Source organism: Balaenoptera physalus (genome assembly GCF_965194825.1).
Source record: "Balaenoptera physalus genome assembly, chromosome: 16".
Taxonomy (NCBI): Eukaryota; Metazoa; Chordata; class Mammalia; order Artiodactyla; family Balaenopteridae; genus Balaenoptera; species Balaenoptera physalus.
The window spans coordinates 23,769,072-23,786,293 of NC_138898.1; the positions used below are offsets into that span (position 1 = coordinate 23,769,072).

General features: G+C 40.5%; 2 protein-coding genes across 4 annotated transcripts in view; both read left to right on the forward strand.

Annotated features, from left to right (window-relative positions):
• Positions 1-1,210: 1,210 nt before the first annotated feature.
• RBM12 (RNA binding motif protein 12) lies at positions 1,211-13,010 on the forward strand. 3 transcript variants are annotated; one of them, XM_082430139.1, is made up of 3 exons: positions 1,211-1,363; positions 6,729-6,781; positions 9,426-13,010. In XM_082430139.1, exon 3 carries the CDS (start codon positions 9,448-9,450, stop codon positions 12,253-12,255), a length of 2,808 nt encoding a protein of 935 aa, XP_082286265.1. In that variant the 5' UTR covers positions 1,211-1,363; positions 6,729-6,781; positions 9,426-9,447; the 3' UTR covers positions 12,256-13,010. The 3 variants fall into 3 exon arrangements, with proteins under 3 accessions (XP_082286265.1, XP_082286266.1, XP_082286264.1); XM_082430140.1 differs by having other exon boundaries at positions 1,227-1,245; XM_082430138.1 differs by having other exon boundaries at positions 1,310-1,363; positions 6,697-6,781.
• The window catches only part of CPNE1 (copine 1), a gene marked incomplete at its 3' end in the record, with an annotated part of 30,658 nt that continues 20,132 nt past the window's right edge, over positions 6,697-17,222 (forward strand). The window contains exon 1 of the mRNA XM_082432083.1: positions 6,697-6,781. The remainder of the gene's footprint in view (positions 6,782-17,222) is intronic.

Genomic DNA, 17,222 nt, shown 5'->3' on the forward strand with positions numbered 1-17,222 from the left:
TGAAGTACCTGGAGATGTTGGCGGATCAGGATGGACGGTCGTCAAGGGAGGATGGAAAGAGAAAGGGGATCTCACAGCGTGCCTGGATTCGCCCCAACAAGCTGCCGCTGCCGACTGCGCCAGCCGTTGGAAGTGAGGATTCCCAAGGCTAGGGCCAAAGGACACTGCCACCCCATTGGGCAGGAATGGTCGCTCAGTATGGGATCGGGTTTTAGGTCTTCGGAAGAGTCGCCTCGGCCAGGACGCTTTAATCCCCGGTCTCCAGGGACCTCAGACCATAGGCAGTGTTGAAGAGGCGAAAAGACCGTTTCCAGAACGTACCCCTTAGGTCGACAGCGAGTCGGAGTCCCGTCCCGCAGGCCTTCACCTCCCGCCGAGGAGTAGCCCCGGCGGGGGACCTTCAGTTGCCTGGAGTCAGTAGGCTGATCGCTACGTGGTGGAAGATGGATCGGAAAGGGCAGAGAGAGCACCCTACCCGCCACCAAAATGCCGCGGAGTGTGGCGATGGGGATGGCAACGCGGGCAGTAAAAGAATTTACTGAGCCAGGGACTTCCCTGGCAGTCCAGTGGTTAGGACTCCGCGCTTCCACTGCAGGGTGCAGGGGTTTGATCCCTGGTGGGGGAACTAAGACCCTGCATGCCGTGGTGTAGCAAAAAAAAAAAAAAAAAAAAAGGAATTTACTGAGCCAGAAGTGAGGGTACAAAGTAGGTGTGGCACACAGGCTTAGTTGCTCCTCAGCATGTGGGATCTTCCCGGACCAGGGATCGAACCCGTGTCCCCTGAATTGGCGGGCGGATTCTTAACCAATGCCCCACCAGGGAAGTCCTGGATTGAAATTTTTTAATGGGAAAAAAAGAATCAGATTTTGGTTCTTCTGTCAGGGCATCATCAGTAGAACTAGGCACCATTTTGTGGTCCATTTAATCCTCAGTACAATTCTGCGAGGTAGGCAGTATTTCCCTCCTTTCGCAGAGGCTCGAAGAAGTGAAGCAATTGCACGGAGCCCAGCGCCAGATACTGTTCGGATCCCAACAGCAGCTTCACTCCCTTAAGGCGGAGCTACCAAGCAAAAGTCGCCGAGCTCCTCTGCCACAAACACGGGCAACTTCCGGGAGCTACCCGAGAACCCCCGCGCGCTTGCACCGCCCCACCCCGCCCTGTGACGTCAACCATTCCATCCCGCCCTTTCTGGAACGCGGAGCTGCTGAGCGGGTTGGCGGCCATCTTGTGAAGCGGCGAAAGAGGTGGTGGCTGCTCTGGGCTCCGGGAAGCTGTTCGGGCTGGGGCTACCGACCGCGGGGCGGAGGCACTCGCGCGGGGGGTAACTCGGGTCTGGGTTCGGGTGCCGCGCAGCTCTCCCCGGTAAGACTCCCGCAGCCCCGGAACGGGCGGGGCTGTGCGGGGCTCGAGCCGCCCCTTGATGGCCCGGGGCGGGGCCTTCGGAGGCCTCGGAGCCCGCCGCAGCGAGCGCCCTACGCTGAAGGGTCGGGGCATGGCTGCGGGGGGCCCGGGGCGCCGCTTGTGCCTCTCGGTCCGGAGAGGTTGCAAGTAGGACGCAAGAGAGGAGGAGCCTGCCTACGGAAGAGGGGACGAGGCCGTAGCGAGGACGCCCCCGTAGTCTGAGAGGGAGGAGGCCAGAACTGGGTGGCCCAGCGGTCTGCGAACGAACGGGAACTGCAGTGAAAACACACTACATCCCGAATGAGCAAGATTCTCTATGCCCCCACGTGGGGCAGAGGTTATAACTGTGTCCCGAAGTGAGGAGATAATCGTAGTGAGGACACTCCCTCCACCGGAAGTGGAAAGGAGGCCCCGGTGGCCTACCAGAAAAAGGGGACTACAATCTGGACACACCTGGGGGGAGGGAGCTGTAGTCGGTGCTCTCCCGTGAGTGTAGGAAGGAAGTCGGAATTGGCCGCCTTCTTGGCCTGAAGGTGGAGGCGGTTGCAATGAAAAGCTTCCAAAGCCCAGCGTTGGGGCGGGGCTTACCCTCCGGGGTGTCGTTAACTTGAGAAGTCGGCCCCGGTAGCGTGGGGTGAGTCCGCCTCCGGGCCTCTTGGTCCCCGAGTAGGGAGGGGGCTGCTAAGAGCATCACCTTTACGCGTCCCTTGGGAGAGAGCCTCCAGCATCGAAGAAGGAGGAGGTCCAATGGGACGTGGAGGCTGGGTGATTTTGATGGAGAGTGAACTGAGTTTCTCTTCTGAAGACTGGAGGTGGTAGTTTGCGGCCACGTGAAGTGGGTGCGAGGGGCTTTGAGAATCTGCAGGTTAATGACGGGGATGGTCACTAGTGCAGGAGGCTTAGCTGGTAGATTGTAAGCGCATGGACTGTATGTGTGCTTCCAATGTGTGCTTTATAGTGAAAAATTTGAGCTCCGGTGAGGGTTACTCTAGGTTATTCAGCCGTGAACCTGCCGAGAGTTGTATACTGAAAATAGCAGGCTCCGTAAGAGAGGTTTCTGGACCCTAAAACCCTCCTTGACTCCGGATTCCCAGAGATGACCTAATGTAAATTGGGATAGTTGGCAGGAACCATTTTATATTATTCAAGACTAGGGTGATGCCAGTCAATATAAGCTACTAACAAAAATGATTGCAACTGAAGGTTTTGTTGAAGGAGAGACTTGTGGCGAGTATTTCTTAGAGCTTCTTGCTTGAATGGTTGTAAATGATATAATTTTTGTAAAATGCAGTACTAGCAACATGAATTGCCTTGGAGTTTGTTATCTAGTTTACATTGTTAATGCGTTTCAGAGCCTTTGCAGTTGAAAAAAAAAAATCCTAGAAGTCTGGACGTATAGGCCGTTCCTGTTGGATTTTGTTTTTTAATTATAGAAATATAATACAAGACTGGTTGTATTTGTTTTTGAAATTTGGTAGTTTTGGTAGCGTGGAGGATTCTGGATTTAGTGGAAGGAAATTGTGCTCAGGCATTTTCCAAGAATATTAAAACAATTGGGAAGAACTGTTACAGGTGGTTAAAAAAATTTATGGTAATTAATATTTGAAGAAAAATGTTTGGCGTGTTTATATAAAAGTTGAGGATGTGCTTAGTATTATTACTGGAAAAATAATGATGCAGGGAATGCATTTTTATATCATTTATATGCTTGATTATATATTGATTATTTTATGGATTGTGATGCATAATTTCAATTTTTCTTATGTTCATATCTGTTAGGTGAAAAATGTGAAGCTTTAGAAACCATCGTGGTAGTTACTTGGAACATACTGTTATGTGCTAATACCAGAAAACTTCAGGCTTCTTTCACTTTCTTTGACATACCAAATGACTTGATTTTTGCATGAGTTTGGGGGTTGTTGGTACAATTTGTAGATGTGAAACTTGATTTTGTGGACCGGTGTGTTCCAGGTGCTGAAATCCACTGACAACGTTCATACTGTTTTTATTCCATTTTGTAGATAGTCACTCCATCATTTCAGTTGAATATTTTCTTCTGTAGATGAGGTAGGAAGAACTTCTGTCAGTAAGCGTTGCACAAAAGATGTTTTTAGATATCCCTCCCTAAAATGCAGGGACTGTCATCCATTTCTGTAATCTTCTGCCTGGCCCATAAGTGCTTGATAAATATTTGTGAATAAGTGAATATTGTTAAGTGTTTTAGGTCAACTAAGAAAAATCACTCAATCTTTAGTTTTATCAGATTTTACTACCACCACACATATACATTTTGGTTTGCATAGAGTTTAGTTCATTAAGTTTAAAGCCTTAAAACCAGTAGTGAGGGTGAATGTGGTTGGCTAGGTTAGAAGAAATATTGTTTCTTTGAAGTTTAAAGCAAGTAAGATAATGAACATTTTTGTTGGCATTTGGGGGGATTGAAAAATAACTTAATATTGTAGTGTTTTTGGCAAGAGAATAAATATCTTATTTAGAAATGTCTTTTGATCTGCTGCCTTTGAGTACTGACTGGAGGTTAATGGGAAAGTTGAGTAACATGCTATCAAAGGTTTATATCTCCCTCAGTGTCAGAAGAATTGTTTTATTAAGAATGGTCGCAGAACCTGAAATGTGATCCATTTGGGGATGGGGACAAAATCAAGTTGATGAAGCTGTGTTTTTTTCCATAATGCATACCATAATGTGATTATGCTGCTTGTAGCATTGTGCCCATTATGATTGGTTCTCTGTTGCTCATCTCTGTGGTGAACATTTGAAGGGTGATTTTTGTTTCTTTTGAATCTGAAGAACTTAGGTCTGCTGTACCCTGGTTCTTGTTGATCAAAGACTTACTATTGAACAAAGTTAAAATTCACTTTTGGATGTTTATTACCAAATGAAGAGTGGAAATGGTCAAGTTCTGATTTTTGCCTTGGCTTCCTGGTAAAGAGGATTGTTGTCAGACATTTTATCCTGAAATTCCAAGTTTTTGGAATGGCTAGTATTTAAGAAAATCTGTCTTGTCATAATAATATGCTAAACTTTTGTAATAGATATTTGTAATTGTGCATATATCTGGAATTTGTAAGAAAGCCACTGTGGCTTAATTCTCAAGATAAAGTGCAAAAGTATATTAAAGCTTCTTGTCTTAGATCTTCTGAAATACATCAATGGATTTAATGGCAAATCAAGCCCATTTTCCCTTTCCATTATGCTCTCTGAATAGGTAAAACATGTATTTTAGGTGTTTTGTTGCTTAGAATTGTTTCAGTCTTATCTTTCTAAAATTCACCAAAGTTTAAAGGTGACTGGAGTGAATTTTTAAAGGTCACTGGAGTGACTGGAGTGACTGGTATCCTACATTCACTTGCTGGCTGACATTTAGAACACAGGAATAAGTAGGTTCCTGGAAAATAGTGATACTTCTATTTTAATTATTGTGCCCCTTTCAAAGTGAGGTGTTGAAAACAAAAGTATTTGAGTTCTCAATTTCTATTGGAAGGAAGAGCTATAACACCAAGAGTTGTGAAGTTCTGGCTGCTAGCCTGAGCTTTCTGTGTACTTTCCTTTGGCATGGGGTGAGATGTAGCTTCCCTTGTGCTGAAATAGAAAAGATTAACAAATTTATGACTAGATTGATTTTGTACTTTAAATTGAATGAGTTGAACTAGGGATTTGCTGAATTCAGCTGGGCCTTTCAGCTTTTCTCCTTGTTTAGTAATTTCTGGCAACCCTGTAAACATTTTTGGGAGTAGACCTAGAATGTTCTCTTTGGGCTTAACTGGCTGACCCCGAACTTGTTCCTCTCCAGTGGACATATGGAACCTTCTTGGATCTGGAAGGAAAGGGACTGAGGAACCTGTTTCCCTTACCTTCAGGCCATGTGTCCTGGCCCCACACCAGACCTTTTGAATTGGAATCTTCAGTAGGAGTCATCACAAGTGCTTAACTAAAAAATTACCCTGATTCTGAGGCTCATAGAGTCAAACTTGTACATTTAGAAAAAAAAATATTGCAATAATTCGTGCTCTTCCTTGTTGAGTGTAAACTTTATGTAAAGCAAGCTTTTTTCTGTTTTACGTTTCCCTTTGTGACCCGTTAGATAAACTACTAGATGTGGCTTGTTTTTAAATGAAGACTTAAAATTCTAGATTTAATTAGGATCGATTGTACAACATTTAAAAGATTAACACAATGCTCTGGGCTTCTGAAGGTGTTGCTTATGACATACAGCATAGCTTTTTGTGGCAAAACAATCTCCCTGTTCTTTAGTAATTTGAGTGGTTGTCTAGGTGATGTTTAGCTTGTTCTTCAGAAAAAGTTTGGAGTAATGGTAAAACGTTTGAATATGTCTTTCTGGTGATGAATATTAAGCTCAATGGTGGTATCTTGATCTTGAAAGATAGTTAAAAATAAGCATCATCATTCGAAGTAGGCGTCTATGGGTAATCTTGTACCGAACAGTGACAGTTTTCTTCTACTCTTTTGAATATAGTTGTCTAATCATTTGGTCATATAAATTGCTTGTGAATTGTTCATAACTTCACTAGTTTGGGAGAAATTCCAGTGAAAGATGAGTGACCTGTTTTTACTTTGGAAGGACTCTTAATATGCCGGACTTTTTTTTTTTTTTTAACAAGTTTCTTGGAACCATTTTGGTGTTAGAAGAAAAAGCACTCTTCCTTAATATATTGAACTCTTGTGGTTTTAACCAGGAATTAGTCCTTGTAGGCCAGACCTTTCACTTCACTTATGTTTTTTTTGTTGTTCGATTGCTATTTTGGTGCAAAGGAAAATATGTTGAAAGAGTAATTGCAGTAATTTCCATGAATATCCTTGATTGATGACTTAATTTGTCCAGGAACTGTTGCTATTGAACTTGTGCTTTTTCATCAAAAATTTGGTGGGAACCTGAGGAAATAGGTCGCCGTTGGACTTGTGTTATGGAATTTTCTGGACTGGTTTAATCATCAAGTGATGAAAGCAATTACCAGCTGTGAAGCTGATCTTTATGACTGTTTTAGTTTTCGATTGATTCTTTCTTGGGCTAATTTGTGACACATTCTTGATGTATGTAAATATATAATGCTTTGAGAGAAAGCAATTTGAAAGCAATACCAAATAATAAACGTGTGGGATTTTGGTACATGTCTTTTTTTTTTTTTTTTCCTAATACATTGTAATGATGTACTCCGGTGGTTTCAGACTCGCCCTTTAATATACAGTTCAGTGTGGCCTGTGCGTGTTTTGTGTTTCCTGCATTGATTTTTGCCTCCATTTATTCTCTATTGCAGTCTAAAAGTTGGTTTTAATTGGTTGCCCACAGGATTGACTTGGCCTCTACTTCTTGTTAAGAAAATACATCTCTTGTTTTATCAGGTAAGAGATTTTGAATAGAGGGTTTATTTTTATACAAAATAAATTGAGATAGCTTATTAAATAACATGAAAATATGTGTAATAACTAAATTGTGGTTTTTTGTTTGTAATAAGCTTATTTGAGGGATGGGAGAGGGGTGGACTGGGTGTCTTGAACAGTTGTTGCTTCCTTTGGGAGTCAGTTTTCTATGGATGCATTTCTCCTGCTGAGTTCCTGATTATTAGGCAGTAAGTAGCTGTTTTTTTTCCTCAGTAGCATTCTAGACTAACTACAAATATGGGTGCTTGTTATTGGTACGGTTTTTTAATATTCCTTTGTGGAATAGGTATAGAAAATGGGTCATGTTTTAGAGTACAAATTGACTTTAGGTGGAACCTTAGTGATTGGAATCTAACTTCTTGTTAAATAACTAAGATAGGCTCAAGCAAGATAGGTTGAAATGACTCATTTGTCAAACAGGTACTTTGTAGCAGAATAGCAGATCTTACTTCAGGTTTTTGAGAACCTAAAAACTTTTCCTGTTTAGATGACTTTATGAATAAATCTTGTGCACTGCTTTGGTTTACTCAGCCCTTTTCTAGATGGTAATCTGGGCAGACTTTCAATATCATGTTTTCACATGTACCTTGTACAGACTTTCACTAAATCCCTTCCCTCAGCTGCAGATGGTTTGAAGACTTAATTGTGTATGTCACTTTAGCCCTGTGCTTAATTCTTGGGACCATATCAAATTTCCATTTTATTGTCCTAATGCAAACTAACATCTCTCTCTCTCTCTTTCTCAAGTTTTGGGGATCTAGATTACCCATGATGTTTCCCCCAATTAGCGATTAAGTGATTTTTGAAGTTGAACGGAATGCTATCTCATCTTTGCGTACAGCCAATATTCTAGAGTTAGTAAGGAGTGAGAATTTGATTTAATGAATCGGAACCTTCTTGATGAACTTCTTAAAGACTGCTAAATAGTAAATAAGGGCAAAAGAGTCTGTTGGTGTGACGTTTTTAGTATTAATTTTTCTTGTTGACGCTTGCAGACCAAAAATGAAAAGCTTCCCCCTGCCCCTTCCCAAATTTCTAATGTTTTATATGGTCTCGTTTTCTGTTTGCCAGTCCATCTTTCTGGATTAAGTTTGAAGGTGGCTTTTGTTTTTGTGTATGTGTGTGTGAGAAGAGTGTAAAAGCCAAACAGTATATTTCTCTTTTGTGTGCAGCAATTGTAATATTGAGATATAATTGCAGATTTTGTTGCCTTAAATTAGTATTCATGTAATATTTGACATTGAAAAACTGCTTTCATGGAGTTATAGAATTCTTAGCGCTTGGAGCAGGAAACTTTGCTCTTCTAGTGTTCTCATTTGAGAAGTGATGAAACCAAAGCTCAAATAATTTATAATTTTCCTAAGATCACAGAGCCAGTTTAATATAGGTTTATATTTAAAAGTTGATTTTAAAAATGGCTTGGAAAACACCCTTTGTTGTTGACCATATAAATTTCAAATTAATATTTTTTTCAGTCGCAAGAGTTTGTTTTGGATTACTTTATACATGGCTGCCCTTCCATTTACTCTTAGAAACCATATGAATTGAAATACTGAAATTTTATTTAAGTCTGGGAGAAACTTTTCTTTTTTGATTATATCAAAATGGACATTATCTACAGAGATTAGTGAGTACCCAGAAATTCCACAGGAGTTATGTTGAGTCACAACCACTGAATAAAGTTCGTACACTAGTTCAAAAATAAAAAAATCCCTCTTTTTCATTATCAGCCCTCCCCTGTGGGATAAACAAGACTTTTTATTAAATGGAGGGCTTGAGAATGAGTCCTTGGGCCTGGGTTTTAATTAAAATAGCCATGGTGAATGGCAGTGTAACCAGGTTCTACTTTTTGGAGTGATGCTACAGGTAACTAATATTTTGGCTGTCTTACTCAGTATTTCTTCTGGATACTTAGTACGTATTAACCTTATATGTAATACGTAATTCCATATGTCATTTTCTTTAATAAATAAAGCTATTTCTTTAATAAATAAAGTGGTTTCATCCTAGGATGAAATATGAAATCAGTTCTCATTTGAGACTTGAATCTGCTTTAGTGTTAAGTATTATTTGAAATTCATTATTATTCCCGCTTTGTTTCTGTTGTTTTGAGATTAAGCCATATAAAATGATACCAGTAATTCTACAGTTGTCAAAAGTTTATAAGGAAGATGCTGAGCCAGTTTTAAATATTAACTTTGATTCATCCTTTGTATCTTTTCCCCTGTAGATTGTTAAACTTTGTTTCCTGATTTGACTTACACATTTCTTTTAAATCTTATTGAATAATTAGTGGTCTGAATGATGATATAATTGGTGATTTTCTTGTCCTATGGTTGTTTTTTTCCTGAAATTTTTGAGTCTTGGGGCTGAACTTCTAAGTGTTTTCAGAATTAATGCTTTTTGGATGTTGAAATTGGGTTTTACATTGTAAATGGCATATAACATTCAGTTTTTAGAATATCCAAATTTAAAAAATGACATTGCTTGTGATAGTCTGAGGGAATACTTGAGGGCCTAATACGGTAGATGGTCATTCTTGTAGCTGAAAACTTGGTGTGATAAACAGGAGTCTGACCTGGCCGTTGCCTTTTCTCATCTGCAGGTGTGTGTGGTTTCAGCGCAGCATGGCTGTGGTCATCCGTTTGCAAGGTCTCCCAATTGTGGCGGGGACCATGGACATTCGCCACTTCTTCTCTGGATTGACCATCCCTGATGGGGGCGTGCATATTGTAGGGGGTGAACTGGGTGAGGCTTTCATCGTTTTTGCCACTGATGAAGATGCAAGGCTTGGTATGATGCGCACTGGTGGTACAATTAAAGGGTCAAAAGTAACACTATTGTTGAGTAGTAAAACAGAAATGCAGAATATGATTGAACTGAGTCGTAGGCGTTTTGAAACTGCCAACTTAGATATACCACCAGCAAATGCTAGTAGATCAGGACCTCCACCTAGTTCAGGAATGAGTGGCAGGGTAAACTTGCCTACGACAGTACCCAACTTTAATAATCCCTCACCCAGTGTAGTTACTGCCGCCACTTCTGTTCATGAAAGCAACAAAAACGTACAGACATTTTCCACAGCCAGCATAGGAACGGCTCCTCCAAATATGGGGGCCTCCTTTGGGAGCCCAACGTTTAGCTCAACCATTCCGAGTACAGCCTCTCCAATGAACACAGTCCCACCTCCACCAATTCCTCCAATCCCAGCGATGCCATCTTTGCCACCAATGCCGTCCATTCCTCCAATACCAGTTCCTCCCCCGGTACCTACATTGCCTCCTGTGCCTCCTGTGCCCCCAATACCCCCAGTCCCTTCTGTGCCACCCATGACCCCACTGCCACCCATGTCAGGCATGCCACCCTTGAACCCGCCTCCTGTGGCACCTCTACCTGCTGGAATGAATGGCTCTGGAGCACCTATGAATCTGAACAATAACCTGAACCCTGTGTTTCTGGGTCCATTGAATCCTGTTAACCCTGTCCAGATGAACTCTCAAAGCAGTGTGAAACCACTTCCCATCAACCCTGATGATCTGTATGTCAGTGTGCATGGAATGCCCTTTTCTGCAATGGAAAATGATGTCAGAGATTTTTTCCATGGGCTCCGTGTTGATGCAGTGCATTTGTTGAAAGATCATGTAGGTCGAAATAATGGGAATGGATTGGTTAAGTTTCTCTCCCCTCAAGATACATTTGAAGCTTTGAAGCGAAACAGAATGCTGATGATTCAACGCTATGTGGAAGTTAGTCCTGCCACAGAGAGACAGTGGGTAGCTGCTGGAGGCCATATCACTTTTAAGCAAAGTATAGGACCTTCTGGACAAACCCATCCCCCTCCTCAGGCACTTCCCAGGTCAAAATCGCCCAGTGGGCAGAAAAGGTCAAGGTCAAGATCACCACACGAGGCTGGTTTTTGTGTTTACTTGAAAGGGCTACCCTTTGAAGCAGAAAACAAACATGTCATTGATTTTTTTAAAAAGTTGGATATTGTGGAAGATAGTATTTATATTGCTTATGGACCCAATGGGAAAGCAACGGGTGAAGGCTTCGTAGAGTTCAGGAATGAGGCTGACTATAAGGCTGCTCTGTGTCGTCATAAACAATACATGGGCAATCGCTTTATTCAAGTTCATCCAATTACCAAGAAAGGTATGCTAGAAAAGATAGATATGATTCGAAAAAGATTGCAGAACTTCAGCTATGACCAGAGGGAAATGATGTTAAATCCAGAGGGGGATGTCACCTCTGCCAAAGTCTGTGCGCATATAACAAATATTCCCTTCAGCATTACCAAGATGGATGTTCTCCAATTCCTAGAAGGAATCCCAGTGGATGAAAATGCTGTACATGTTCTTGTTGATAACAATGGGCAAGGTCTAGGACAGGCATTGGTTCAGTTTAAAAATGAAGATGATGCACGTAAGTCTGAACGCTTACACCGTAAAAAACTTAATGGGAGAGAAGCTTTTGTTCATGTAGTTACTCTAGAAGATATGAGAGAGATTGAGAAAAATCCTCCTGCCCAAGGAAAAAAGGGGTTAAAGATGCCTGTGCCAGGTAATCCCGCAGTTCCAGGAATTCCCAGTGTGGGAATGCCCAGTGCGGGACTGCCCAGTGCGGGAATGCACAATGCGGGAATGCACAATGCAGGAATGCCCAATGCAGGAATACCTGCTGCAGGAATGCCCGGTGCCGGAATGCCTGGTGTGGGAATACCCAGTGCAGGAATGCCTAGTGCAGGAGGTGAAGAGCATGCCTTCTTGACTGTAGGATCTAAGGAGGCCAACAATGGGCCTCCATTTAACTTTCCTGGTAATTTTGGTGGGTCAAATGCCTTTGGACCACCACTCCCTCCTCCAGGATTAGGAGGGGCCTTTGGTGATGCTAGGCCTGGAATGCCTTCAGTTGGAAATAGTGGTTTGCCTGGTCTAGGACTGGATGTTCCAGGTTTTGGAGGTGGACCAAATAATTTAAGTGGACCAGGATTTGGAGGGGGCCCTCAGAATTTTGGAAATGGCCCTGGTAGCTTAGGTGGCCCCCCTGGCTTTGGAAGCGGCCCTCCTGGCCTTGGAAGTGCCCCTGGGCATTTGAGTGGGCCTCCAGCCTTTGGCCCTGGCCCTGGCCCAGGCCCTGGCCCAGGCCCAGTCCATGTTGGTGGTCCTCCTGGCTTTGGATCTAGTTCTGGAAAACCAGGACCAACAGTAATTAAAGTACAGAACATGCCCTTCACTGTGTCTATTGATGAGATTTTAGATTTCTTTTATGGCTATCAAGTGATCCCAGGCTCAGTGTGTTTAAAATACAATGAAAAAGGTATGCCCACAGGTGAAGCTATGGTGGCTTTCGAATCTCGGGATGAAGCCACAGCTGCTGTCATTGACTTAAATGACAGACCTATTGGCTCTAGGAAAGTAAAACTCGTATTAGGGTAGCTGTTCACATCAATTCTTCATAGGGTAGATATAGTCTTCATAGTGCTGTGATTAATGCATTCAGATTGTTTTCCTAGTGTTTCCAGGTTAGAGCCTGTGGATTGTTTCAATTGCATATAGATTGGTTTCCATAACATAGAGCATTGGTTGACTGTTTACAGAAGACTCACTACCAGGATAAACATTGCTGTATGTTACAGTAAAGCTGTCCGGAGAGAACACAAAAATGATTTTGGCATACTATTAGAGAAACCATTTGTAAAACTCAAATGACCACATAAAGCTTATCCAGGAGTCTAGATTGGTTTTGTTTTATACCATATGGAATGAAGAAAATAGAAATGTCAGTAGAGCTCATTGAGGGTGCTCTTGCCAGCTGCTGAAAAATAGAAGCTGGCTACTCTTGGAATTTGGTTTAAAGCTGGACAGATTTGCTTTGTTATAGGGTCAAAGCTTTGTCTAAAGTCCTCATTTTCTTTTAAAATTGAATAAAATCTCTGTATACAGATTCACTGTATGTACCTTTATTGCTTCTTGAGGGTTCTTGCTGTATAGACAGTCCTTCTGAAGTTGCTGCTTTATTTGCCTAATTGACTCATTTGTAAATGAGCAGAATTGTTTTGTTGATGTTTTTCTAATATAAAACTCCACACTTGGTTTGTGCTATAACCTTGAACTTGATTTCTGATGTCAGTCACACTTAAAACTGTGTGGAATAAGACGTTTGCCACAAAAATAAAATATGGAGTCCTCTACCTACCAGAGCCTTTTTGGTTTGACCGCCAAGTTTTAGTTCAGTCAGTTTAAAAATTGTTCATGTTGTTTGGATGGCATCGAAAACCAGAAACCACTTTTAATGGTCATTGTTTAAGATGCCTGATTTGAAGTCTTGCCCAAGATGTACTAATGTTCTGGCAATTTCCTTCTGTCCCAAATTTATGTGAAATTTTGACCTGTAACTAAACAAAAAGGGTCCATTCATAAGAAAGCATTATTATATACAGGTCTTTAAAATTGTAGTTGAAATTGTTAGCTTTGTTAGCAGTAGTGTTAACAGAATAAAAGATCCATAAGCTGGTCCATAGGTCGATATATATTTAATCCTGTTAATTGGAGGCTTTTTGGTCTAGTTGTTTGATCAGGAGCCTGGTTACAAAAATTCCTTATACAGAGTACAAGTGCAGCTGCCAGAGGGGAGAGAATTGAGGCTCCTTGCCCTTTCATACTCTGGCATTCAGGACTAAGGCAGGAGGACCACGTGGGTTCTGGTTGGTGAGTGTCCTTGTCACGAAAACATTTGCCTTACGACGTCCTGCTCACTGCCACAAAAGGCTCTACTTATGGTTACTTTTCTTCTTAGTTAAAATGCTCTAAAGACGTGTCACATTATATTATAAACATGGAATGGGAGGTTGGTGAGATAATCATGAAAAACAAATTTTGTCTTTTACATGGGCCTCTGTCTTGGTTTGAAACATCCCCAACATTTCCTACAAATCAATTTACTTACAAAGGGGTCAGCCTTTTAAAAGAAATATTTTCTATTTAAGAAAAATAGTGCCTTTTGGGTGTTGCAATTCAGTGGAACACTGAAATACAGCGTCGTGTAATTTAGAGTTAAGAGTGGCAACAGTTTCATTTGTGTGCTAAGATTTGGAAAGCTTTTTCATCACTACAATCTTAGAGGATTGACAGTACAGGATATTTTGTTTAGGGAAAGGATTATTTAGACTTTCAAAGAAGAAATGGCTGTGTTGTGGGTCTTTTGCTAATTCACGAATACAAATTTGCTTTGACAGATCACTAGATATTGCCTCCTCAACTAAAAAAGCAATATGATGTTTGTATATGCTGTTCAATTTAAGTTTTCTGTTAAGTAATCATTTCTCATTCCAAAGACAGAGTGCAAAAAACTTCAGCGCTGCTTGGGAGTCTTATTTCAACTGCATATTATTTTCCCCATTGGAAAGCTGACTATTTTTATTTTAGAAAAATGGGTTGTTTGAAGATGAAAGTCTTTTTATCTTTTTTCACAGTTTATTTTGGTTATGTGTTCGTACGTTCTTATTAAATATTTCATATACTTTATTGCAACTACTTTGTTATTTCTACGTTTTAGATTAATGCTGAAAAGGAAAACTTGATTTCATTGTTCATCAAATTAAATAAATTAAGAAAATAGTGGTTTGTGTAGAAATTGGAGAGAATTGTGTTTCATATTTGGTTGAATCACAACAGTGCTTCTCTTGTTGTGAAATGTAATTAAATGCTTTGCCCTCTGGTACTTGATTTTTGTGTATCTGAGACTTATTAACATAGTGCTAACTGCTAAGCATACTGTTCATCTTGTTCTGGGCACTGGAGTTTGACTTTTTAAAAAATTCTTGAAAATGTGTTCTGTGCAACTATTCATACCTCTCTTACCTGCAAATTTTCTCGTAAGAACTAGGTTTGGGGTGAAAATTTACATTATTTTCTCATTTGCTTTGTATGGTGTGAAGGATTTGTAAAGCTTCGCTCAAAGTGGTGTGTATTTGTAAACACTATCATGATATTTTCAATCTTATGTGTAAATTTTATTGCCTGTTTTTGGTGACTCTGACATTAATAGAAGAGAAACTTTTCCATTAGGTTTAAACCTTCCCCCCCCTCCATTTTTTTGTTTGCTTGGGTTTTTTTTTAGCTTAAAGGGTTAGAGAAATCTACAAAATGTATTTTATAAATAAGCAAACTTGTAAACTTTTCCTGAACTTTAGTGAAACAGTTCGTAAGCAAAATTTGGAGGTGCGTTCTGTGTTTCCACTGTAGTTTGGATGTATAATTATTAGTGGCTTTTTTTTTAATGCAACACTGTTAAGTGAAATGTAGTTTCTAGCTTTGTGCTCCAAGTTGTCAAAGCATTGATAGTGGAAATTCCATTAGGAAACTTTATTCAGAATTTCAGAGAGGTAACAGTGTAATTAGGTCAGTCTTAACCCACTGGATGAAAATCTAGGGCTGTGTATGGAAGTAAGCAAACATACATTTTGGGTGGAAATACCTTAGATAAAAATAAGGATGCACGAAAGCCTTAATCAAACTCAAAGTCCCTTTTATTGGATTCCGTCATTGTGTACAGGTGTGGGTCAAGTGTTTAAAAATAAATCCACTCATCAGTTGAAGAACACTTTAAAAATGAGTAAAGAAAATGTAAAATTGCTGCTAGTCAAATCTTCTGGAAAGAATTTCTGGCAGTGGTCACTTTTAAAAATTATTTCCCACTCTTGCAAACATTTAAATTGTTTTACTGGCAGTTCTGTAGTAGTCCAAACTTTAGAAACCAAACACAATAAAAAAACTCATTGCCAATATGGCCACAACAGTGCCAGCAAATACTGCCTTGGCTTCATTCGGCAGAGATTTTTGTTTATATAGATGAAGTCTTGAATACTGTTCAATAAACTTGTCACGAAATAAAACAGGCTGATGCTTTTAATGCTTTAACTGTACACGAGTACTCTACTGAGCTATACCATCAGGTATTTTGGGGTTTTTTAAAAACTCCTGAAAATATTTTGTGCCTTTGGAAAGGTGGCTTTGGTGATCTTGGAGGTAACAATTGTTGCTTATCCTTGTCTGCTAATGCTGAAGTGTGGAAAGAAGAGGATACCTGGAACTGCAGGGAGGAATCTTGACTCTAGGTCAGATCTGTGGTATCCACCTTTTCAGACTTACGTGAGTTTTGCTAGCAAGTCACTTTGTTATGTGGACTCAGAAAGAACTGGAAACCACATGCTCCTTTTCACAAAAGGAGTTTTAAAGGGGGCTGTGAATTGTTTTTTAAAAACTGATTAGGAAATGGGAAAACAAATTTTCAGAATACATTGTCAGTTGCACATACCTCTAAAGCTTTCTTTTTCTTTTTTGTTATTTGTTTTTGCATTAGTATGTGAGGTATTTGAGGTGGGGAAGAGGGGAGAGGAATCAAAAATATTGCTGCTTTCCGACATTGATGCTCTGGTTTTGTCCCTTCCACATTGGTTCAACTTCTACTGAAAAAATTAGCAAATAAAAAGTTTCCGTAAACTCCGCAGAGTCTCTTTAAAAAAAAAAAAAAAAAATCTGGATTGGACTTGCAGAGAAATTAGTGCGCTGTTCCTTTTAACCAAAACTCTTGAAAAATGTTTGTAACTTTTATCTTTATCATGAAAGTTTTAGCCTGTATTTGAGTTTGAATACCCAACTTGTTTTAGAGAGGTTTAGACTAGACATAATTAATTCCAGGTAGTTGCTGATCTGTTTTTAAAATTACGACAGTTTGACTAAGCATTTGAAAAATCACAGAGTGAAATCGGCTGCCTAAGGATATCCAGAATGGCGTTTACCATCTTAAAGGGGTGGACTGTGTGCTAATATGTCTCCGTTTCTTGCTCAGGAGCGATCACTCAACTTCTGTAATTCATTGTTTGTCTGCTTTCCATTTTTTTACAGCAAGTAATAGTCTATCAATTTTGTGCATCGCCACCGTTCTCCTTACCCCCCAAAAGTAGAGCTTTTACGGGATATGGTAGAATCCAAACTTATGGCTATCCTTTTTAATTAAAAAAATTGCTTGATATCAGTATTGTCTTTTTAGCATAAAATCTTTAGATCACACTGACTTACTGTAAAATGCTCTGGAAAGAGTGTACTCTCGTGGTGGCACAGTTCTCTGATGCTGTAGTGACTTTTCTGGGAAAACTCTTCTGTTCAACAAATAAGCAAGCTCATCTCTTATTGGTGCCTGCTCATGTAAATCTTAATTCTTTACTGTGCTATTCCTTGGTGCCTTGAGCTATTTTGTGCCAGAGGATCTCACAAGCATCCTAGAGTATGGCTCCTTTTCTGGATCAACATAACTAGCAACAAGCAACTAAGGTGGCAACTGCTTTTCTACATATTGCTCTACTACTGAAGGGGCAAAAAGCCACCTGATGCAAACATTCCAG